At 42.7% G+C, this 19,557-nt stretch overlaps 1 protein-coding gene across 1 annotated transcript in view; it reads right to left on the bottom strand.

Moving 5' to 3' along the window:
* Positions 1-8,400, bottom strand: part of SUPV3L1 (Suv3 like RNA helicase) — a 28,373-nt gene extending 19,973 nt beyond the window's left edge. Inside the window, exons 1-4 of the mRNA XM_032312902.1 lie at positions 8,037-8,400; positions 1,914-1,991; positions 1,425-1,532; positions 154-268 (exon numbers count right to left, since the gene is read on the bottom strand). Coding sequence (XP_032168793.1) covers positions 154-268; positions 1,425-1,532; positions 1,914-1,991; positions 8,037-8,331 — 596 coding nt within the window. The 5' untranslated portion in view covers positions 8,332-8,400. The remainder of the gene's footprint in view (positions 1-153; positions 269-1,424; positions 1,533-1,913; positions 1,992-8,036) is intronic.
* Between the last annotated feature and the right edge of the window lie 11,157 nt (positions 8,401-19,557).

Genomic DNA, 19,557 nt, shown 5'->3' with positions numbered 1-19,557 from the left:
CCTCTGCTATTCCCCCCTGCTTGTGTGCGCTCTCTCTGCGTCAGATAAATAAATACAGTATTTTTTTTAAAAAAGGAGAAGAAAAACTGTAATGATCACTAACTTCCCAAGATTAGAAACTAGTATTTCAAATCCACAAGTAAAGAAACTAACCAGTTTGGTGGTATTCTTAAATCACTGATTTTACGTAGGTCATCCTTACAGTCCAACACAGGAAATATCTGTTTCGCATGTCTCAAGAAAAATGGAAATAAATCATCCACATGAGCTGAAAAATAAAACACTGCATTAACAGGTGCAATCTACATGTTATCCCTAACCAGACTTAGTGAAACTTTCCTTCTTAGTGAGCTAATCAAGGGGACGTTGCCAGGATTAAAAGAAAAATTCTGAAGCAAGGAACTCCAGGGATCAAGCCCCACATCACACTCCCTGCTAAGCAGAGATTACACTTCTCCCTCTGCTTGTGCTATCTCTCTCTCAAACAAATAAAATCTTTAAAAAAAAAAATAAGGGAGAAAGGAAGGGGAGGGAAGGAAGGAAAGACGAACTTGGAAATACACATTAGCAAGACCTATGGTTACTGAAGACAAATGCAGGTGCAAACACTACATTTAAAAAATCTAACCGGGGCGCCTGGGTGGCTCAGTGGGTTAAAGCCTCTGCCTTCAGCTCAAGTCATGATCCCAGAGTCCTGGGATCGAGCCCCGCATCGGGCTCTCTGCTTGGCAGGGAGCCTGCTTCCTCCTCTCTCTGCCTGCCTCTCTGCCTACTTGTGATTTCTGTCTGTCAAATAAATAAATAAAATCTTTAAAAAAAATAAATAAATAAATAAATAATCTAACCAAGGGCGCCTGGGTGGCTCAGTGGGTTAAGCCGCTGCCTTCGGCTCAGGTCATGATCTCAGGGTCCTGGGATCGAGTCCTGCATCGGGCTCTCTGCTCAGCAGGGAGCCTGCTTCCTCCTCTCTCTCTCTCTGGCTGCCTCTCTGCCTACTTGTGATCTCTATCTGTCAAATAAATAAATAAAATCTTTAAAAAAAAAAAAAAATCTAACCAAAAAAACTCAGTGGCAGAAACAGATGGAATCTGCCATGTATTAATTCTATCTTCTGTGAGAGTTCACTTCACTGTGGCCTATACACAGCCCACAGTGGAGAGCAGAGGTGATAGATCAAGGGCCCAGTCATCCTCCAGTCTAAGATATACGGCTCATTTACTGCTTAGCTCAGGGACCCACTATAAAAGCAAAATGACCGAGAAGGCCTCCTATGAAAGCACAGAATTATTTACAGACAGTGTAAACAGGGCCCACCCTACAACAACAGGCTCTGACCAGAGAAATAAACATGAAGCATGCGAAGAAATACAAACTATGCTCAACATATTTTAAAAGAGAGATTTTCAAAGTCTCTAAACACTTACCTGCACTGAAGCAAATGTCATTCAAAATAATGTGAATGTCCACATCCAGAGAATGAGACTGCATGATATAATTTCTAAAGCTGATGAAAGCTTGATGGAACAGACGAGCTGCAGGAAACACAAAAGCACAATAGGCAGGCTCAGTTTTCACTCCATTTCTCATTTAAAAGTGTATATACATACATCACACCTGACTCATCAAAGTGTCCTCTCTCTTTTGGGGGCTCCTACAGCTGGTTTATTATGATCTGGCCAACAGTGAAATCCTAGCACAGGAGGGAAAAACAAACACACAGCTCCTTTGCTGTGTGTCCGGCCCACCAGGTGCATGTTGCCCAACTCCTGTCAAGACAGAAGTGAAGGTCAGGGCATCATCCAGACAACGTGTATGTACTTGTTTCCCAGGCACACGAGGTCTCACACAAGACTGAAAAAGCTATAAGCTAAGAAGTAATAAAATATCTCTAATAGAAATGCTATTAGCCTTACCATCGAGTCCATAATCAGCACCCAGTTTCTGAATTTCTTTCCTCTTGTAAAACTTGTCTAAGATCTTCTTTACTTCGTCTGAAAGAAAGATGTGCTTAACATTGGTTTTCTAGGTGGAGAAATGCCCAAAAGAACAAAAAAAAAAACTTGACATCATAACACTCAAGGCAAGAGTTTACTGTTTCAAGTACTTAAAAATTTCAGTTGATCACAAGCTTTTTATGGCTTAATAGTGCAAGAGTGTCTAGAAAAATTATAAAGTCAAATAATAGAATATTCCTTTTACACCACAGAGAAGCCAGGTGCCAAAGGATTAGACATCGTCCTTAGCCTCCATCAGGCCACTCTTAGATGACCATATTCTGTTTCACTGACTTACAACCTTTCTAAACATCTAACCGTGAGCAGTTAAAAGGTACTTAAGAGGACAACCAGTGCTGCAAGGACCCGATCATCATGCTTTTATGCAAATGACTAAAGAGGTCAGGGGTGATCTTTAGTTTGAAGATGACGACTTTAAGAACAGACATTTTGTTCTAAATGGCATAACTACAGTCAGTGGGAAGTGAGGGATGCAGATTTCAGTGGAATTCATACAAGAACTTCTAACAATTAGAACAGTGAAAAGGGGCTGTCTCAAAAAAGTGCCAGCTCCCTATCACTGCAAGTACCCAAGTAAGGCTGAGCAGACTGCATGTCATGGGTGATGACAGAGAATCACTGTGCTGAAGGGGAGGGTGAGTTACATGTCTGCTGAAGCAACATAACAGCATGAATCAGTAATTTCATAAGTGAAAATACTTTAATCAGTCAAGCTGCAATAGTATTAACATCATACATGTAAAATACCACTGCATTATTCCAGAGATAAAATGTTCTACTAATCCTGCCACACACACACTGTATTTCTGGGAAGGGAGGCTAAAATGGAGGATACCGTTCTTGCCCAGGAAACACAGAAAGGCCAAGTGGCCTGTACTTTTATCTCCTGCATAAGTACCAACCTCATTTTCATGCAGCGACAATATACACAATACCTACTAAAGAAATTAAACCTGTATTAATAAAGCACCCACTAATAACAATTTGTTTTGCATAATGGGGAATTTTAAAATCCATGGCTTAGGCACGAGATTTTCCCACAGTGAAATGTAAGATACATACATATATATCACCTATCACTGGCAGCTATCCTGATATTTCTGGGTATCTGTTACTTTGTACCCAGTGGGAGCAGTCATCTCTTTCCATCAATAGTAGAAAAATCACTGACAAATAAAAGACTGGAAAAAAGCACATGCGACTGCTTGGAGAAATTCTGCAGAACTATGACTCAATACAAACTGAAGATACCACATTTGTTCAGAATTAATCCATTTTCTCTAACTAACACTTTCCACTTTCTATAACTAACAGTAACTAACTTTCTTGTTATGCAAGAATCAAGACATTCAAGGATACTTTACTCAAGCATAAGGTTTCTTGTACTAAGTGAAAGATGCTAGTCAGAGAGACCATATATTGTGTGATATTATTTATATGAAATATCCTAAGAGAAACAGAATGTGAATTAGTCTTGCCATGGGCTGGGTGAAGGGGAGTGGGGCTAGAGGAATGTGGAGTGACTACTACGGGGTATGGAATTTCTTTTTGGAAATGTTCTAAAATTAAATTACGGTGACAGTCATACAATATAACCATTACACACTTTAAACAGATGAATTTTGTGGCATATACGTTATTTTTTGAAGTTGCTGAAAAATAAGTATTACCGGGCGCCTGGGTGGCTCAGTGGGTTAAGCCGCTGCCTTCAGCTCAGGTCATGATCTCAGGGTCCTGGGATTGAGTCCCGCATCGGGCTCTCTGCTTGGCAGGGAGCCTGCTTCCTCCTCTCTCTCTCTGCCTGCCTCTCTGCCTACTTGTGATCGCTCTCTGTCAAATAAATGAATAAAATCTTGAAAAAAAAAATAAGTATTACCTACACAAAAATCTCTGTATCGACACTTTATTTTATCTAAAAGGGTGTTCCAAATCCACTACCAATTTTTAAAAGAAAAGTGCAAAAAACATTAATGGAAATAGCACTAAAATTTTTTTTAATTTACTACAAAAGTATACGAAGATGTAAGTTTTGCTTTTCATAAAAATTAAGCTTTCACAGTTTCACTATTATTAACAGAATGACCTGATTTTTGGTCATAATTACTTCCCATTAAAATTAACAGTGATTAAAGGAGACACCCTCTGGATCTCAGCCACAGTAGAAATGACTCAGTCACTACAACTTTTCACCAGATCATATAGCTTTCTCCCAGCCTCCTGCAAAGGGAGCCTGGGATTTAATATGGCTATGCCAGGTCTTAGCTACATCTGCTAAAATTAAGAAGCCCACTATAAACTCCAAGCCAGTGGCATTGTTTTAAATGATTACATTTTCTTTTGAAGAGAAAACAAAATGTTCAAGACAGTCCACAAGAACAATTCTCTCCTAAAATGTGAATCTACTGCACCTGAGTGTCACACAAAAGTAACAGTCCACTTTACCCCACCTATGCCACGATAAACAACAAAGTAACCATTACCAATTGTGGTTGCTTAAACCACAGGACTTACCCATTTTGTTAAAATGTTTTAATGCACTCCTTTCTCTGTACACATCCATAACTAAAGAGAATCCCACCTCAGTACATCAAAGCTACAGCTCATTTGAGGGCTGAAGAAGCAGATGGAAGGTCATACAACTCAACCTCTCTTCACAACAGAACTGGCAAGACCAAAGCCATAGTGGAAATGTGGGTGGAGGCAAGTAATCGGAACAGGCTGGGAAATCGCTAGGATCCATAAAGGAAAGGCAGCATCAATCCTGAAGAGGCTGTACTAGAGACAACCTAGTGGTGGTATTTACTTCCTTTCCCCCTAATATAGCAAGTATTACTATGCTTGTCACTGAATATGCAGATATGCTGGAATATTGTTTTAATAGTGGCCAGAACTCATGATGAACCTTTTTTTATCCCTTCCGAGTTTTTATTTCAATTCCAGTTAGTCAACATACAGTATAAAATTAGTTTCAGGTGTAGAATATGCCAAATCTTTCATATCATCACAAAGGGAGTTAGAAGCACTAGATTTGCTCCCAGGGCAACTACTGTAGCAGACAGGTGCATCAGACTAAATAAATGCATCAGACCCTTCTGCCTCTCATCTAATGACAGGTGTGACAGCAGCACTGAGAAGGTGGAGCCTCAGCTATTCTCTACATCCCCAAATATGTCTGTGCCTGATACCCTGCATCAAACTACAGCGACTTTACTAAGACTCTGCTCCTTCATAAGGTTCCTCCTGCAACCATGATTCTCATCCAGAAAACTAGATGACCTCTGAAAAGAAATGTCACCTAACAGTCTATACGGGGACTGTCTGCATAATCTTGACCCCAACAGCAATATATCCAATGCCAGAACAAATCAGTCCAGGCGTCTTGACAAGCTTCCCCCAAACTCCTAACTCCAGTTCACTCTACTAACAGGGAGGTAAGTGGCTTCAACCCTATTGCCACAGCTCTACATATCCAAGCTCCAATGTGCATCTACCCATCTTCCAGTACTAGAATCTGTAAGGAAACTACCACAACTTGCCTCAATTCATCTGATACTCTCCCTAGGAGTGACAACTGCTAACAAAATCCACCAAGAATATTATTTGTTGCTGCCACCTCCTGTAAAAAAGCCAGTGATGAATCAAAAATCAAAAGATCACACTCTGCTGGTACATCTGCCATCCATGGTCAGCCAGGGCTCAGGTGGCTGATCTGAAGGTCTGGATGCTACTATCTTCCTCCTTTGCTGCTCCTTTTGGGACTGTCCAAAACTTCCAGTCGTCACCTTTCCCAGAAAGAGGGCTACACTGCCATCAAGGGTAGTTGTACTTGGCTCAGTGGGTTAAAGCCTCAGCCTCAGTCATGATTCCAGGGTTCTGGCATGGGGCCCCACACTGGGTTCTCTGCTCAGCAGGGGGACTGCTTCCTTTCCTCTCTCTCTGCCTGCCTCTCTGCCTACTTGTGATCTCTGTCTGTCAAATAAAAAATTAAATCTTTAAAAAAAAAAAAAAAGAAAAAGATAGTTATACTTCACTGCTAGAGCTTATAAACTTCTAGAAGTTCTAAACTTCTTAAAAATTCATAATAGTGCCCAAAGTTCTTAAAAATACTACTCTAGTGGAACCAGCTGATTCTAAGTAGAAATATGTCTAAGGAATTTTACACCAGCTATTATAGCCTAAAGAATAAAACCTAAGGAAAAAAGTCCTTGTTGATATACTAACCTAAAAATACATTATTTTATTAAATCCTCACATCAACCTAGATTTATAGGTAGGGTAGGTTATTTGGGCTTCTAAAGGAATATTCCCCGTTTCCTTATTCTTATTGCAGGGTGACAACCCAATTTTCACTTTTTTTTTTTTAATTTGACAGAGAGTGAGAGCACAAGTAGGCAGAGCAGCAGGCAAGGGAGAAGGAAAAGCAGGCTCCCCACCTAGAGCCTGATGCAGGTCTCAATCATGACCCAAACCAAAGGCAGATACCACCCAGGTGCCACAACAACAACTATTAATTCCATTTTTCAAATAGCAAACGTTTAGTACAAATAATATTAGTTTACATCTGTTCATCCCTTTATATTTTTCAAAGAGCTTTTCCTAACATGTTTTGATGATTTTCACAATCCAGAGATGTAGGCAGAGAAAATATTATGCTCATGTTACCAAGCAGGAAATGGAGAAAAGGTAAATAGACTGTAAATCAGACCAGTAACTTAAGTGCTGCATGACTATCACAAACATGCATCAACTTTCTACTCGCAGTCAGTCAATCTGCATCCACATGGCTAAATGCATGATAATCAACCAGGAAATACAGATAGGTAGATATTCAGCACCTACTGTGTGACTAGAACAATGCTTGGCACATGGTAGAGATACAAGTGTTGGGAGGATAAAGACACTGTCAACCTCAAAAGGGTTATTAGGGAAATTGAGTCACATGCTTATAACGGTACCTGTCTCTGGCAAACACTCAGTATTAAGCCACTGCTTAAAAAAAGAAAGGAAGGAAGGAAAAATCACAGGGGTATTTAAAGCAGTGAAGGTCTACTTTCACTGTCTACTTTCTCTATTCTACTACTGCCCTCCAAAACAAGATTTGGCCTGTAATAAACTGTAGTTCTGTATTTTTAAACTACAATAGGAGTCACCAATGTTGCTTGTTGAAGTGAACTAAGATAACTCCTGGAGAGCTAGTGCCCTGTAAAGCTACAGCATACCCTCAACCTCCCAGAGCTTCGTTTGGTCAGAGGAAATTCCCTGCACCCTAATCATCCAGAAACTAAAGTCATACAGCCCTATAATCTGAAATTCCCCTTAAAACCATTTGCACGCCTCCCTGTCAAACCCATTCAAAGTTAGTTGCTGCCACTTGCCGCTCCTGAGCAATTCCTTTCTCTCTGGAGTTCTGGATGATCAAGGATACATACCAACTTTCCGAGGAACCCTTTTCATGTTCTAACTTGTATTAGAGTTGGTTATCCATACGTCCTTCCTCCCCACGAGACTGTAAGTTTCTGGAGCGTAAAAGCTGGATCTGAGTCTGGTTCCTCTTGATAACTACCACACAGCCTAGCAGTGCCAGGTCTGCGTAGATGCCAATAAATGACAAAGAATCCTGAAAGAAATCTTACTCTGACTTTTCAATGACCATCCCCTCGCCCTTTTCAAGGGGAATAGTTATGGGCTGCGGAGGAGAAACAACGAAGGATGCTCCAAAAAGCGATAGTCTACCTTACGACTCAAGAAAGGTGGAAACGTCCCATCAGAAGGGGGTTTAAACCATTCCAAGAGCGCAGTGAAAGGGGAAAGACCACTTCTGGGCGGCATATTTAAGACTCAGGAAGACGCAGTCCCAAGCCTTAAGGGGCTCACAAACCAGCGCGATAAGCAGACACTGACAGACACGATGACAATGCTCGAGGGGACCGCGGGTCTCCAGGGCACCAGGGTGCAGCTTCCTCGCGGCCACGTCTCGACCCCGCAGACACCCCCGCCGCCCCTCACTAGTCCCTCACTCACTCTTATCCAGAGGGCGGGTTAGCTCGGCCCCGACGTCGCCATCCGCGCTGGGGCCCTGAGGTTTCACAGTCAGCGGCACGAACAAGGACGTGTTCGGAGCTTTGGAGCCTCCTGAGGCGGAAGAAGAGGAAGAGGAGGCGGAGGCAACGGCACACACGCGCCCCAGAGCCCCAGGCACGGGTTCAACGCGGGCGCGAAAAACAGAGCAGACCGCTGCCCGGTGGCCAGCCCGGTGGCCAGCCCGGCGCCCCGCGGGGAGCCGAGCCCACAACAGGGCACACCGGGGGAAGGACATCGAGGCCGCTGGCCGTAAGGGAGGTTGGCTGGAGCTGCCTGGGACTTGGCTGTGGACAATGACGCGACCCGCCAGCGCCTACTGTCCAGAAAGCCCCAGACCGAGCAGGGGTGCTGCCCAGAATAACGCCTGACAAAAAAAAAAAGTAGTGTCTTGAGATTGCTCATATAGAAAAGGAAACACTTAGAAATAAAAACTATTAAATACTAGTTCTTGTTCTTTTTCTCTTTTTCATTATTGATTGGGCCAGCTTTCTCTAAAGAAAAGAAGCTAATCAGGCACCATCAGGGATGTCACAGGTGAGGGGAGGGGGCCTGCGAGTTGTGCCACGTGATCCGAGCCAGACACTTAGGTGCGCGCGAGCTCAGAAGCACGTGGGCAGCGCCGGGAGCGGTGGGCACCTTGCTCCGTGTTAGTCACGTATCGCTGTTGTGAGCACCAGCGTGGCTTCCTGACTCCGGCACTAAAGAGCATTTCTCAAGTTTATTGGATTATTAACTTTCGTTTTCTGATAGAGTAGCGTTAGAGAACATAGCTTGATCTGGCCTTCGGGAACGTAGCTAAGGAATTTTTTTCTGCAGGTTCTTAGGTGAACCCCTTGTCTGACACTTGTGTGAATACTTGTTCTTTAATGTAATCAGTTTGTGTACATCATCCAGGTAGCTGAGATGTCACAACCGCATAGCAAAAATAAGTCCTCTGTATCCCCGCCGAAGTTTACTTTCATTTGCATAAGTTGAATACTATCATAGGAGGCTGCAACATCTTAATTCAAAATACGCTGTTACAGTTTCCTCGTTTCTGTCATTATACCTAAAAGAGTATCTTGCGACTCGAAGGGACGCGTCTTGTAATATTGTGATGTCGTGTGTCAAATAGGATTTAGGTAACAATTTGCTAATAGGCAGTGGGCCTTTCATTCAAAGGTGGGGTGTGTGTGTGTGTGTGTATGTGTTTTAAGTATTCTACCCCATTCCCCGTGTGTGTGTGTGTTGTAAGTATTATACCCCCCTCCCCACAAGGTGAGGCTACAACTCAGGACGCCTAGGTCAAAGTTGCATACTGCTCCACAACTGAAGCAGCCAGGCACTCCCAGAGAATATATTTTCAACCATCAGGATATAAATAGATAACCCCTTGTTCCCCCAAAAGTTTCAGATCTGGCTTTGGTGATATGAACTGTACAAGTTAAATAATGCAAATACTTGTTAATCTTAGGCTAATGAGAGTTCAAAGAAAGGAGCAATTTCAGATCCTTAAGGAAGTTTCTGCCAGACTTCAGAGCAAACAAACAAGACAAATAGGGACGTTTTAAGGAAATTCCTGTCAGAGGAAAGGATGTAATCAGAGGCTTAACTATGGAAAAGGCATATTGAAATAATTTAAATGCCAGAATTAAGTCAGGCTTCTTTCTGTATTTGGCAAATAGTTTTTATTTTTTTTTTAAGATTTTATTTATTTATTCGACAGAGAGAGATCACAAGTAGGCAGAGAGGCAGGCAGAGAGAGAGAGAGGAGGAAGCAGGCTCCCTGCTGAGCAGAGAGCCCGATGCGGGACTCGATCCCAGGATCCTGAGATCATGACCCAAGCCGAAGGCAGCGGCTTAACCCACTGAGCCACCCAGGCGTCCCGGCAAATAGTTTTTAAATTTTTGAGCAATAAATTAGTAAATGTCTAGGATAGACTGGAACAACCCCCACCAAAACAAAACAAAACAGGGAGGAAAACCAATTATAACTATAGCAAAATTTCTAGCTGAAAATGGTGGATTAGTGTGTCTGAATTGTGGACACCATGTGTATGGAATGGAAAGACTTAACAAATCCTTAGACAATTTAAAAATGACTGAAAATGCCATCAAACAGGAATGTCTCATCAGATTTGGAAACTGGAAGAATGAATGAGCCAAATATTGAATACGTAATGAGGCTGAGGCTGATGGTCTTCCTTTTGTTAATATGCCTGACAAACGTTTATAATTATTGGGCCAGAATCAGCAGTTGTTAATCTTATGGATGTAGTAATGTACTCTAATATAGTTTCACAGGGAAAAAAAATCTCTTTTTTTAAAAGATTTTATTTATTTGACAGAGATCACAAGTCGGCAGAGAGAGAGAAGGATGCAGACTCCCTGCTGAGCATAGAGCCCGATGTGGGACTGGATCCAAGGACCCTGGGATCATGACCGGAGCCAAAGGCAGAGGCTTTAACCCACTGAGCCACCCAGGAGCCCCGGGCGGGGGCGGGGGGAGGTGGTGAGCTTAGAACAATTTTAACTGGCAAGGTTGTTTGCACCTACTTGCAGGTAGAAATTGTGGTCTGAATTTTATGATAGTATATATAGGTTTTCCTCTTCAGCCATTCATAGAGTTCTATAAATTGAAATGGGAATGTTCAACATAAAATTTTTGCTTCTATGGGATAGAGAGGTGTCATTCCCTTTGGGAGATATTTATCAGCACCTAGTACATTTTAGAGCCTCAGTAAGTGTTTTGTTTGGGTGGGTGAATGCAATAACCATAACTGGTATCCTTGTCTGCTCTCAAGCCAACATCCACACTCTGCACAGTCACCATAATCTTTTGAAAACACAAATCTGGGGGTGCCTGGGTGGTTCAGTCAGTTAAGCATCTGACTCTTGATTTTGGCTCAGATCTTGATCTCAGGGTAGTGAGATGGATCCCCAAGTCAGGCTCCACGTTCAGTGTCAGCTTGGGATTCTCTCTCCCTCTGCCTCTCCCCCGACTCATGCGCATGTACACACATACTCTCAAATAAAATAAAATTTAAAAAAAAAACAAATCTGATTAACTGATCCCTGCTTAAAATCCTTCTTTAAAACAACAACAACAGGGGCGCCTGGGTGGCTTCTGGATTAAAGGTGAACATTTTTCTGTCTCTGTCCCACATCATTTCCCTCCTGATGAATTTTCAGTACTTAAATCTTTAAGGTTGTTGAAGGACAAAGGGCTTATCTTCTATATGCCCTTCTATCTTCAAGCTGCCAGGGGTCATAGAGATGTCCCTATCCATGGATCGAAATTGATCACTGTGTCGACAAGTAACTATCACAGAAGCCAATTGCTGTAGAGTCTAGAGGTGACATTGGGGTAAATCTGTTTCAAGTTGTAAGGATCATCTGTCCGTCATTGTTGTAGATGTGGGGTATTAGCTGGACTTATGCTAGTCTTAGTGCTATGGCTGTGCATCCAGGCATAACCAACAGTACATCTTCCAGTCCAGACTGGTGGATGCCATGGCCCCAGATTGGGCCCACAGAACCACTGCATTCCATTAGGTGCTAGCCATCTGATGCCTGGTCTCCTGTCCCGTCAGTAGCAAACCAGTTGACTGAGCAGGGAACCCAACATGGGGCTCCCAGTACTGTGGGATCATGATCCAAGCCAGGGCCAGGCACTTAACCAACTGAGCCACCCAGGCATTCCTCAACCTTCATTCTGACCACACGTAAAATTTTTTTCCAAAGATTTCCCTTTGCAAACCTTCTACAATTTTCTTTTTTATCTATACTTTGTCCTAAGCCTTTTTTCTCCAAACAATCCATCTCATTTTAGGACAAAATTACTTTCTTCTTCCCTCAACAAAAGGTATTTCCATCCCTTATAACTTTCTCATGTATCTCATGTAGCTTGTTATAAGCAAAGTTGATTTCCTTATTTCCATCAGTCTTAATGACATTTAGCAGAATTTTAACTTTCAGAAGCCTTCACCTCCAGTAAAAATTAAGTAGGAACCAATTGTGAATTGTCTATTACACCAGGATTCTTTTTTTTTTTTAAGATTTTATTTATTTATTTGACAGAGAGAGATCACAAGTAGGCAGAGAGGCAGGCAGAGAGAGAGAGAGGAGGAAGCAGACTCCCTGCTGAGCAGAGAGCCCGATGCGGGACTCGATCCCAGGACCCTGAGATCATGACCTGAGCCGAAGGCAGCGGCTTAACCCACTGAGCCACCCAGTCGCCCACCAGGATTCTTGTATAGCTGAAATTCATGAATACATTTCATAATTTCTAAAAACAGGTTTTCCCATAGTACATTTACTACTAAACCATGAAGCACATTTGCTAACAGACCCAAGTATCCTCCGTTTCTCTGCAATAAGAAACCAAAAGCAGACAAACCTACGTCCAGTAACCAATGCTTTAGTATTTTCTCTTATCTGGAAGAGACTTAGATATCCAATGAATTCAATTTATCATTTAACTCAGCAAAACTTCGAAATTTCAGGTTACCAAAGATTTTGAAAGCTCTTTAGAAGTTTTACCTATAAACTTTCTTATTTAGCCCACTCAGTTTTTTTTTTTTAACAATTACCCTGGTAAACTCTGATGTGATTAAACACAATTAACCCTTATATTAAGTCATTTTTTCTGACAACTGGCAACAGCAATAACAAGAGCTTATTTGACCTTTAATAAACCTTGGTAGAATACAAGTTTTACCTTTAATGCCGAGAAGTCTTAAGACATTTCTACCTTAATTAGACTAATGAATTTAAATTAGCTTAAATACTGAATATGTTTCAGAGTCCACTAGAAGTCAATCAGTTTGTGCCCCACGTCAATTTTTACCTGAGGTACCTGTGGGGAAATCTGAAGGAGGCAGAAGTGGGATGCTCTTCACTCCTTGATAGTGAGGGTAGGAGGAGCAGGAGGCAATGGTGCCAGGAGCCTGGGGGACCCTCAGGAGCCAGTGTTGTAAGTGCTCGGCACATGGTGGTGCGGGAACAGGAAGGGGAAGTGGAGGCAGAGTAGGTGAGATGTTGCTGGCAAGACTGGAGGCAGGTAAAAGCCCAGAGGGCAGAGAAAGAGGACTCTTGGTCCTAAAGTTCCTCAGCTTCGATAGATAAGCAGACAGACATTTTCTGTTTTCCACCAGTGAAAAGTGAGGGACGCGTGGGTGGCTCAGACGTTAACCATCTGCCTTGGGCTCAGGCCATGATCCCAGGGTCCTAGGATCCAGCCCCACCTTGGGCTCCCTGCTCAAAGGGGAGCCTGCTGCTTCCTGTCCCTCTGCTGCTCCACCTGTGTGTGTGTGTGTGTGTGTGTGTGTGTGCATGCTCTCTCTCTCTCTCTCTCTCTCTCGCTCAAATAAATAAATAAATAAAATCTTTTTTTAAAAAAGTGAAAATAGGCAGTCCATGTTGAACCAGGGAAGACAAGGTACCTCCCCAAAACAAAGGGAGTTTTGGCACTTGCTGGGGAATATTCCTTAAAGTCCCTGTCCCAAGGTGAACCAACCAGATCATTGGTTCCAATTATCATAACCATTAACCTGGGAAACGAATGATGGAGAAAACCCACATACAAGAGTCAGGCACTCATCCAGTCCTCTCTAGAGCATATTGCAGACCTGACACACACAAGAAGCAGCAAAGAGGAGACTAGCGACTTAAGAAAAACAGGCAGGCATGCAAGGATCTTGACAGCACCCTGTTTACAAAAGAGTTGTGATTCTTGGGGGTTGGATTTATTTTATAGTCCAACAGCATGGGGTGCTTTTTCTTTAAATCCAAATTGACTCCAATATACTAGAAGACAGCCCAAGACAGAGTCCTTCAGGATTGAGAAAGCCGATCTCATAGTTCATTCCTATAAAACAAAGAGAGTACATTAACTACCCAAACTCCCTCTCAGCTTCTGAATGGCATCCCAACAGGAATATTGCCACAAGTTCCTGGGGTTCAGGGCGGCGGGAGGCTTCCATGTTCTCGACCACTTTGAAACATTTGTACTACGTGAGAAATTATGTCGACCTCCCTTTCCTTCCCCATTGGATCCTAGACTACAACAGGGACTGGTGAATGGGCTGAAACACCACAGAGATTGGGGCTGCCTCTTTCCATTTTGGGGGAGCCAATGTATTTGGAGACCAATAATAATACCCTTTGAAAGCCTCTAGATCTATTATTAATGGATGGGGTAAAGGTCCTGGCCTTCGTTAGGAAGGAGAATCTATTTTATATTATAAATGTGTTCTATCTAAGCGAGAAGTACTTTCATTCTAAGAGCAGGACTGAAAATGCCAAACAGCCCATGGGCAAGGACAGATGAGAGACATGAAACAATGAAAGTGTGGAACCCCTATCTAACCCAGGCAACCTTCTCATGAGTTTCATCCATGACCCAGTCCCAAGGGCGTTGTCCCCCATTGGGTGAATGCACCAACTGGGCACTAGCTCTGGTCCCTTTCAGGAAGCACAGTCAGACATGTCTCAGGCATTATGTTCATCAAGGGATCACACTGGGGTGTTTAGGAAGAAACCTTAGACAGGTGTCTTAAAATTGGTGGCCATCCTAATGGTATGAGTGGCTGTCCCATGCCTGAGAAGAATGCAAGTATTAACAGGTAAAACAGGAAGAGCCTGATTTCTGAGCCCAACACCATTATGGCCAAGGTACTGGTGTCCAGCCAGGTGGCAGGAGTTTGTCCCTGCCTGTGGCATTGCCATGGGCAAGAGGTTCTCTCCTGAGCATCCCAGTAAGACCTGTTCCAAAGGATTGTACTATCCAGGACATCTCTGAAAAGGAACAAATGAAAAAGCAAAGACCAGGGCTAAAGAAGGCTTACCAAGCTGCACCAGGGCTCTTGGAGTCATCCCATAATCCCTGTACAGGCCACCAAAATTGTGGGATCGTTGAGCTCGACAGTCAAGAAGTAATTCCTGAGCCATTTTACCATGCAACTTAGTAAGTTTAAGTAGCACAGGGACAGGACCCCTGGGCAAAAAGGGCTGCACTTTTGCTGTATGAAGCCAGTGATGGTTATATGCTTAGTGTTCAAGGGGAAGGGAATGTGCAGGGAGTATTAGATCATAAGTGTTTTCTTCAAATTTCTTCTCATAGAACTACTTTCATAATATTTCTCTGCTGCTTATGATTCAGCTCAATATTAACTCAGTGAGATGTAGAGGCAGTCATGAGACTTTTTTAAGATTTATTTTTGGGAGCACCTGGGTGGCCCTCTGCTTCTACTGCTCCCCCTGCTTGTGCTCTCTCACTCTGTCAAATAAATAAATAAAATATTTTAAGAATATAATTTTTTTTTTTATCTGAGAGAGAGAGAAAGAGAGAGAGACAGAATGTGAGCAGGAGGAGGGGCAGAGGGAGAAGCAGACTTCCTGCTGCGCAGGGAGTCCCAACACAGGGCTCAATCCCAGGACCCTAAGATCATGACCTAAGCCGAAATCCAGAGTTGGTTGCTTTACTGACTGAGCCACCCAGGTGCCCCTGTCACAAGACCTTTTAAAAATGTAGCAACCAGGGGCACCTGGGTGGCTCAGTGGGTTAAAGCCTCTGCCTTCAGCTCAGGTCATGACAGAGTCCTGGGCTCGAGCCCCGCAACCGGGCTCTCTGCTCAGCAGGGAGCCTGCTTCCCCCCACCCCTGCCTGCCTCTCTGCCTACTTGTGATCTCTGTGAAATAAATAAATAAAATCTTTAAAAAATAAAAATATAGCAACCAGTACATATCTGACCCTTATTGAAACTGTGCAGGCTATAGATCAGCCTTCTGGGCTAATGGTGGACATTTTTTGTTTCTGTCCTTCATCAGACTTTTTTCTAAAGGAAGACACCTAATTTTATAATCACTAGGAAAATAAGGTTCAGTCATTTATTCAGATACTCAGTGTATATTATGTCATAAGCACAAAGTACACTAAAACAAGACTGAGCCAAGAGGCTTAAAATTCATAAAATTAAAAGTCTTTTGTAAGTGTGATAAGCGCAGTCCTGGAGGTGAGCACAGCACACCTTGGCAGCAAAACAGAGAACATCTAGCTTTTTGACTTGGAGATGGAAATGGTGTCTGGCAAGACTGGCCAGAAGAGTCTTACAAAAAGCTAGGTGGAGTGCGGGCAGGAGAGCGGGCATTCTCCAAGGAGTCTAGAATAACTGGAGGTCTTTTGTAGCACAGAGTTTAAGCCTTCTCCTGTCCTGGAGTGACATAAGTATTATGCTCATAGAAGGCCCCAAGTCTTAAAAATGATGTTAAAGGGTGCACAATTTCCTCATTATGCCTTTGATTTGAAACTTAAAATATGTTATATTCCCATCCAAGCTAGTATAAGCCCCTGGAGAGTGCCTTTTGGTCTGTTCAACAGATTCTGTTGAATATAAAAGGCTTGAAAAGAAGACGCTTCTGACTCACCTAAGTATTTAGAATTGAGTATTCCATTTGCTTGATCCCCACTGATGAGGGCTCTAGAATATGTCACTGTGGCATAACAATTTTGAGGAGCAGGCATTTGAGTTCCTGAAGTCCTCTGCCTCAAAGCAAAAATTTATTGTCATAAACCCCCTCTCAGGGAGCAACCAGGGAAGATGACATTACCAGGTACGGTGAGAAGTTGGCACCATACCTAAACAGACTTTGTCACAGAAGGTTCTATCTACCATCAGTTCTCCAAAGGGCCCATTTATCTTTCTTAAGTCATTTGTTTTCCCTTAAGTACCCTTTCACCCCAACTTTCCCTATTAAGAAGTAGTGTATAAATGTCCTTCACCCCCTTTCCCCTATCAAGATAAGGCCCCAAATTCTAACTATCCCTTTAAGTGGACTCCCTCATACTCATTAAGTCAGTCTTTACCCTTGCTTGTCTTTTGTCAGTTTAACCAGCAGACCCCCAAACACAGAATCTAAGATCTAAAAAAGTAGAAGAAAAGTTTTTCCTCCTCACCAACTCCAAACACTGCCTGCCAACCACTTATTTCTAATTATGTACTTTCCCCCTTCTATGATTTCAAAATAAAACTCCTTTGGGAGCTGTTTCTCAAATTTAAGAGCGCCTAAGGTAGAATCGGTTAAGTGTTCTAGTTTTTAATCTGATGATTGCATTTAAAAGGAATCGTGATTCTTTATTTCTGTAATTTGCCACTGTGGTTTCTTTAAAAGCCCAGGGTACTGGATTTACAGGGTGCTTTTTTTTTTTTTTTTTTTAAAGATTTTATTTATTTATTTGACAGAGAGAAATCACAAGTAGACGGAGAGGCAGGCAGAGAGAGAGAGAGAAGCAGGCTCCCTGCTGAGCAGAGAGCCCGATGCGGGACTCGATCCCAGGACCCTGAGATCATGACCTGAGCCGAAGGCAGTGGCTTAACCCACTGAGCCACCCAGGCGCCCCTACAGGGTGCTTTTGTTTAGAATTAACATCTTCTAAATGTTAACCTCCATGTTTATGTGTAACTTAAAAACCTTAAATATGACAAATTAATGCTTTTTGGTCTTGAGAATTGAGTACTGCAAGGTAGAGAGGAAATGTGTGAGTAGGGAAAGTAGATGATAATTTACCAATCATTCTTGAAAGAAAACTTAATATAAACTGAACATGACATGATTGGAAGGGTTAAAAATTACAAAAATTCTAGTTTTTTAAAAAAATATTTTATTTATTTGACAGAGATCACAAGTAGGCAGAAAGGCAGGCAGAGAGAGGAGGAAGCAGGCTCCCTGTTAAGCAAAGAGCCCGATGTGGGGCTTGATCCCAGGACCCCGAGACCATGACCTGAGCCGAAGACAGAGGCTTCAACCCACTGAGCCACCCAGGCGCCCCACAAAAATTCTAGTTTTTTAAAAAACTGATTTGATTGTTCATGGTTTGTTTTGTTTAAGATTTTATTTTAGAGAGAAAGCACAAGTGGGGCAGAGGGAGGTAGGGGCTGAGGGAGAGGGAGAGGCAAACTCCCCACTGAGCAGGGAGCCCAACATGGGACTGGATCCCAGGACCCTAGGATCATGACCCCAACTGAAGACAGGTGCTTAACCAACTCAGCCACCCAGATGCCTGTAAGATTCACTTTTAGAGAAGAGCATGGGGGAGGTGGTTACCGAGGGACAGAGATAGCACCCCCCCATGACTGCTCATTTTATTTCATTAGATTCTTGCTATCAGATCCTGCTAACAGAAATTCAAAATGATTAAAGAGTGTCCCTCTTGTATTTTTTTTAGTTCTGCTTAAAAAAAAAATAAAAGCTCTTGGGGCACCTGGGTGGCTCAGTGGGTTAATTAAGGCTCTGCCTTGGCTCAGGTCATGGTCTCAGGGTCTTGGGATCAGGACCCCCATCAGGGTCTCTGCTCAGCAGGGAGCCTGCTTTCCCTTCTCTCTGCCTGCCTCACTGCCTACTTGTAATCTCTCTGTGTCAAATAATAAATAAAATCTTTTTAAAAAAATAAGTAAGTTCAGGGGCCACCTGGGTGGCTCAGTTGGTTAAGTGTCTGACCCTTGATTCGGCTCAGGTCACGATCTCAATATCGTGAGTCGCACATCCAACTCTCCACTCAGCATGGAGTCTCCTTGAGATTCTCTCCCTCACCGCCTCCTCCTGCTTGCACATTCTCTAAAATAAATAATCTTAAAAAAATAGAAGTTCAAAACTACAAAAAAAAAAAAAACCCACACACAACTCTTTACTAATGATGGAAACAACCATTTATATGGTTTAGACAGTGGTTCCCAACCCTGGATTTTTTTTTATTTTTATTTATTTTTTTTTAAGACTTTGACAGAGAGAAAGGGAACACAAGCAGGAGGAGTGGGACTGGGAGAAGCAGGCTGGGATGCGGGACTCAATCCCAGGACACTGGAATCATGACCTGGGGCAAAGGCAGCCGCTCAACAACTGAGACAACCAGGTTCCCTACCCTGGATGTTTTTTTTTAAAACACTGTGACCCTGGCCCCTGAAATTCTGATTTTACTGGTCTGGGTAGGACCTGACATGGTTATTTTAAAAAGCTAAAGTGATTTGAACATGCAGCCAGGGTTGAGAACCAATGGAAATGGTATTTTTAAAAATTAATGTAAGTCATCTCTTCAACCCAGGGCTTGAGCTCACGACCCTGAGATCGAGTCGCAATGTTCAGGGTGCCTGGGTGGTTCAGTCAGTTGAGCGGCTTACTCTTGATTTCAGTTCAGGTCAGAATCTCAGGGTCCTGGGATCAAGCCCCATGTTGGGCTCCATACTCAGCAGAGTCTGCTGGAGGATTCTCTCCCCCCACTTTTCTCCTACTAGGCTCGCTCACTCTCTTAAATGAGTATTAAAAAAAAAAAAAAAAAAAGGTCACATACTCTACCAACTAAGCCAGCCAGGAGCCCCTGCTCTTTTTATTAAAGACACAAATTTCTTTTTTTATTTCTAGTTTTTTACTCAATTCATCAAATATTAATTTCCAATCTTTATTCTTCAAATTGGTTATGCAACAAAGT

Source organism: Mustela erminea, chromosome 14 (genome assembly GCF_009829155.1).
Source record: "Mustela erminea isolate mMusErm1 chromosome 14, mMusErm1.Pri, whole genome shotgun sequence".
NCBI lineage: Eukaryota > Metazoa > Chordata > Mammalia > Carnivora > Mustelidae > Mustela > Mustela erminea.
Note: the sequence above shows the minus strand (reverse complement) of the source record. Positions and strands in the feature narration are given on the sequence as shown.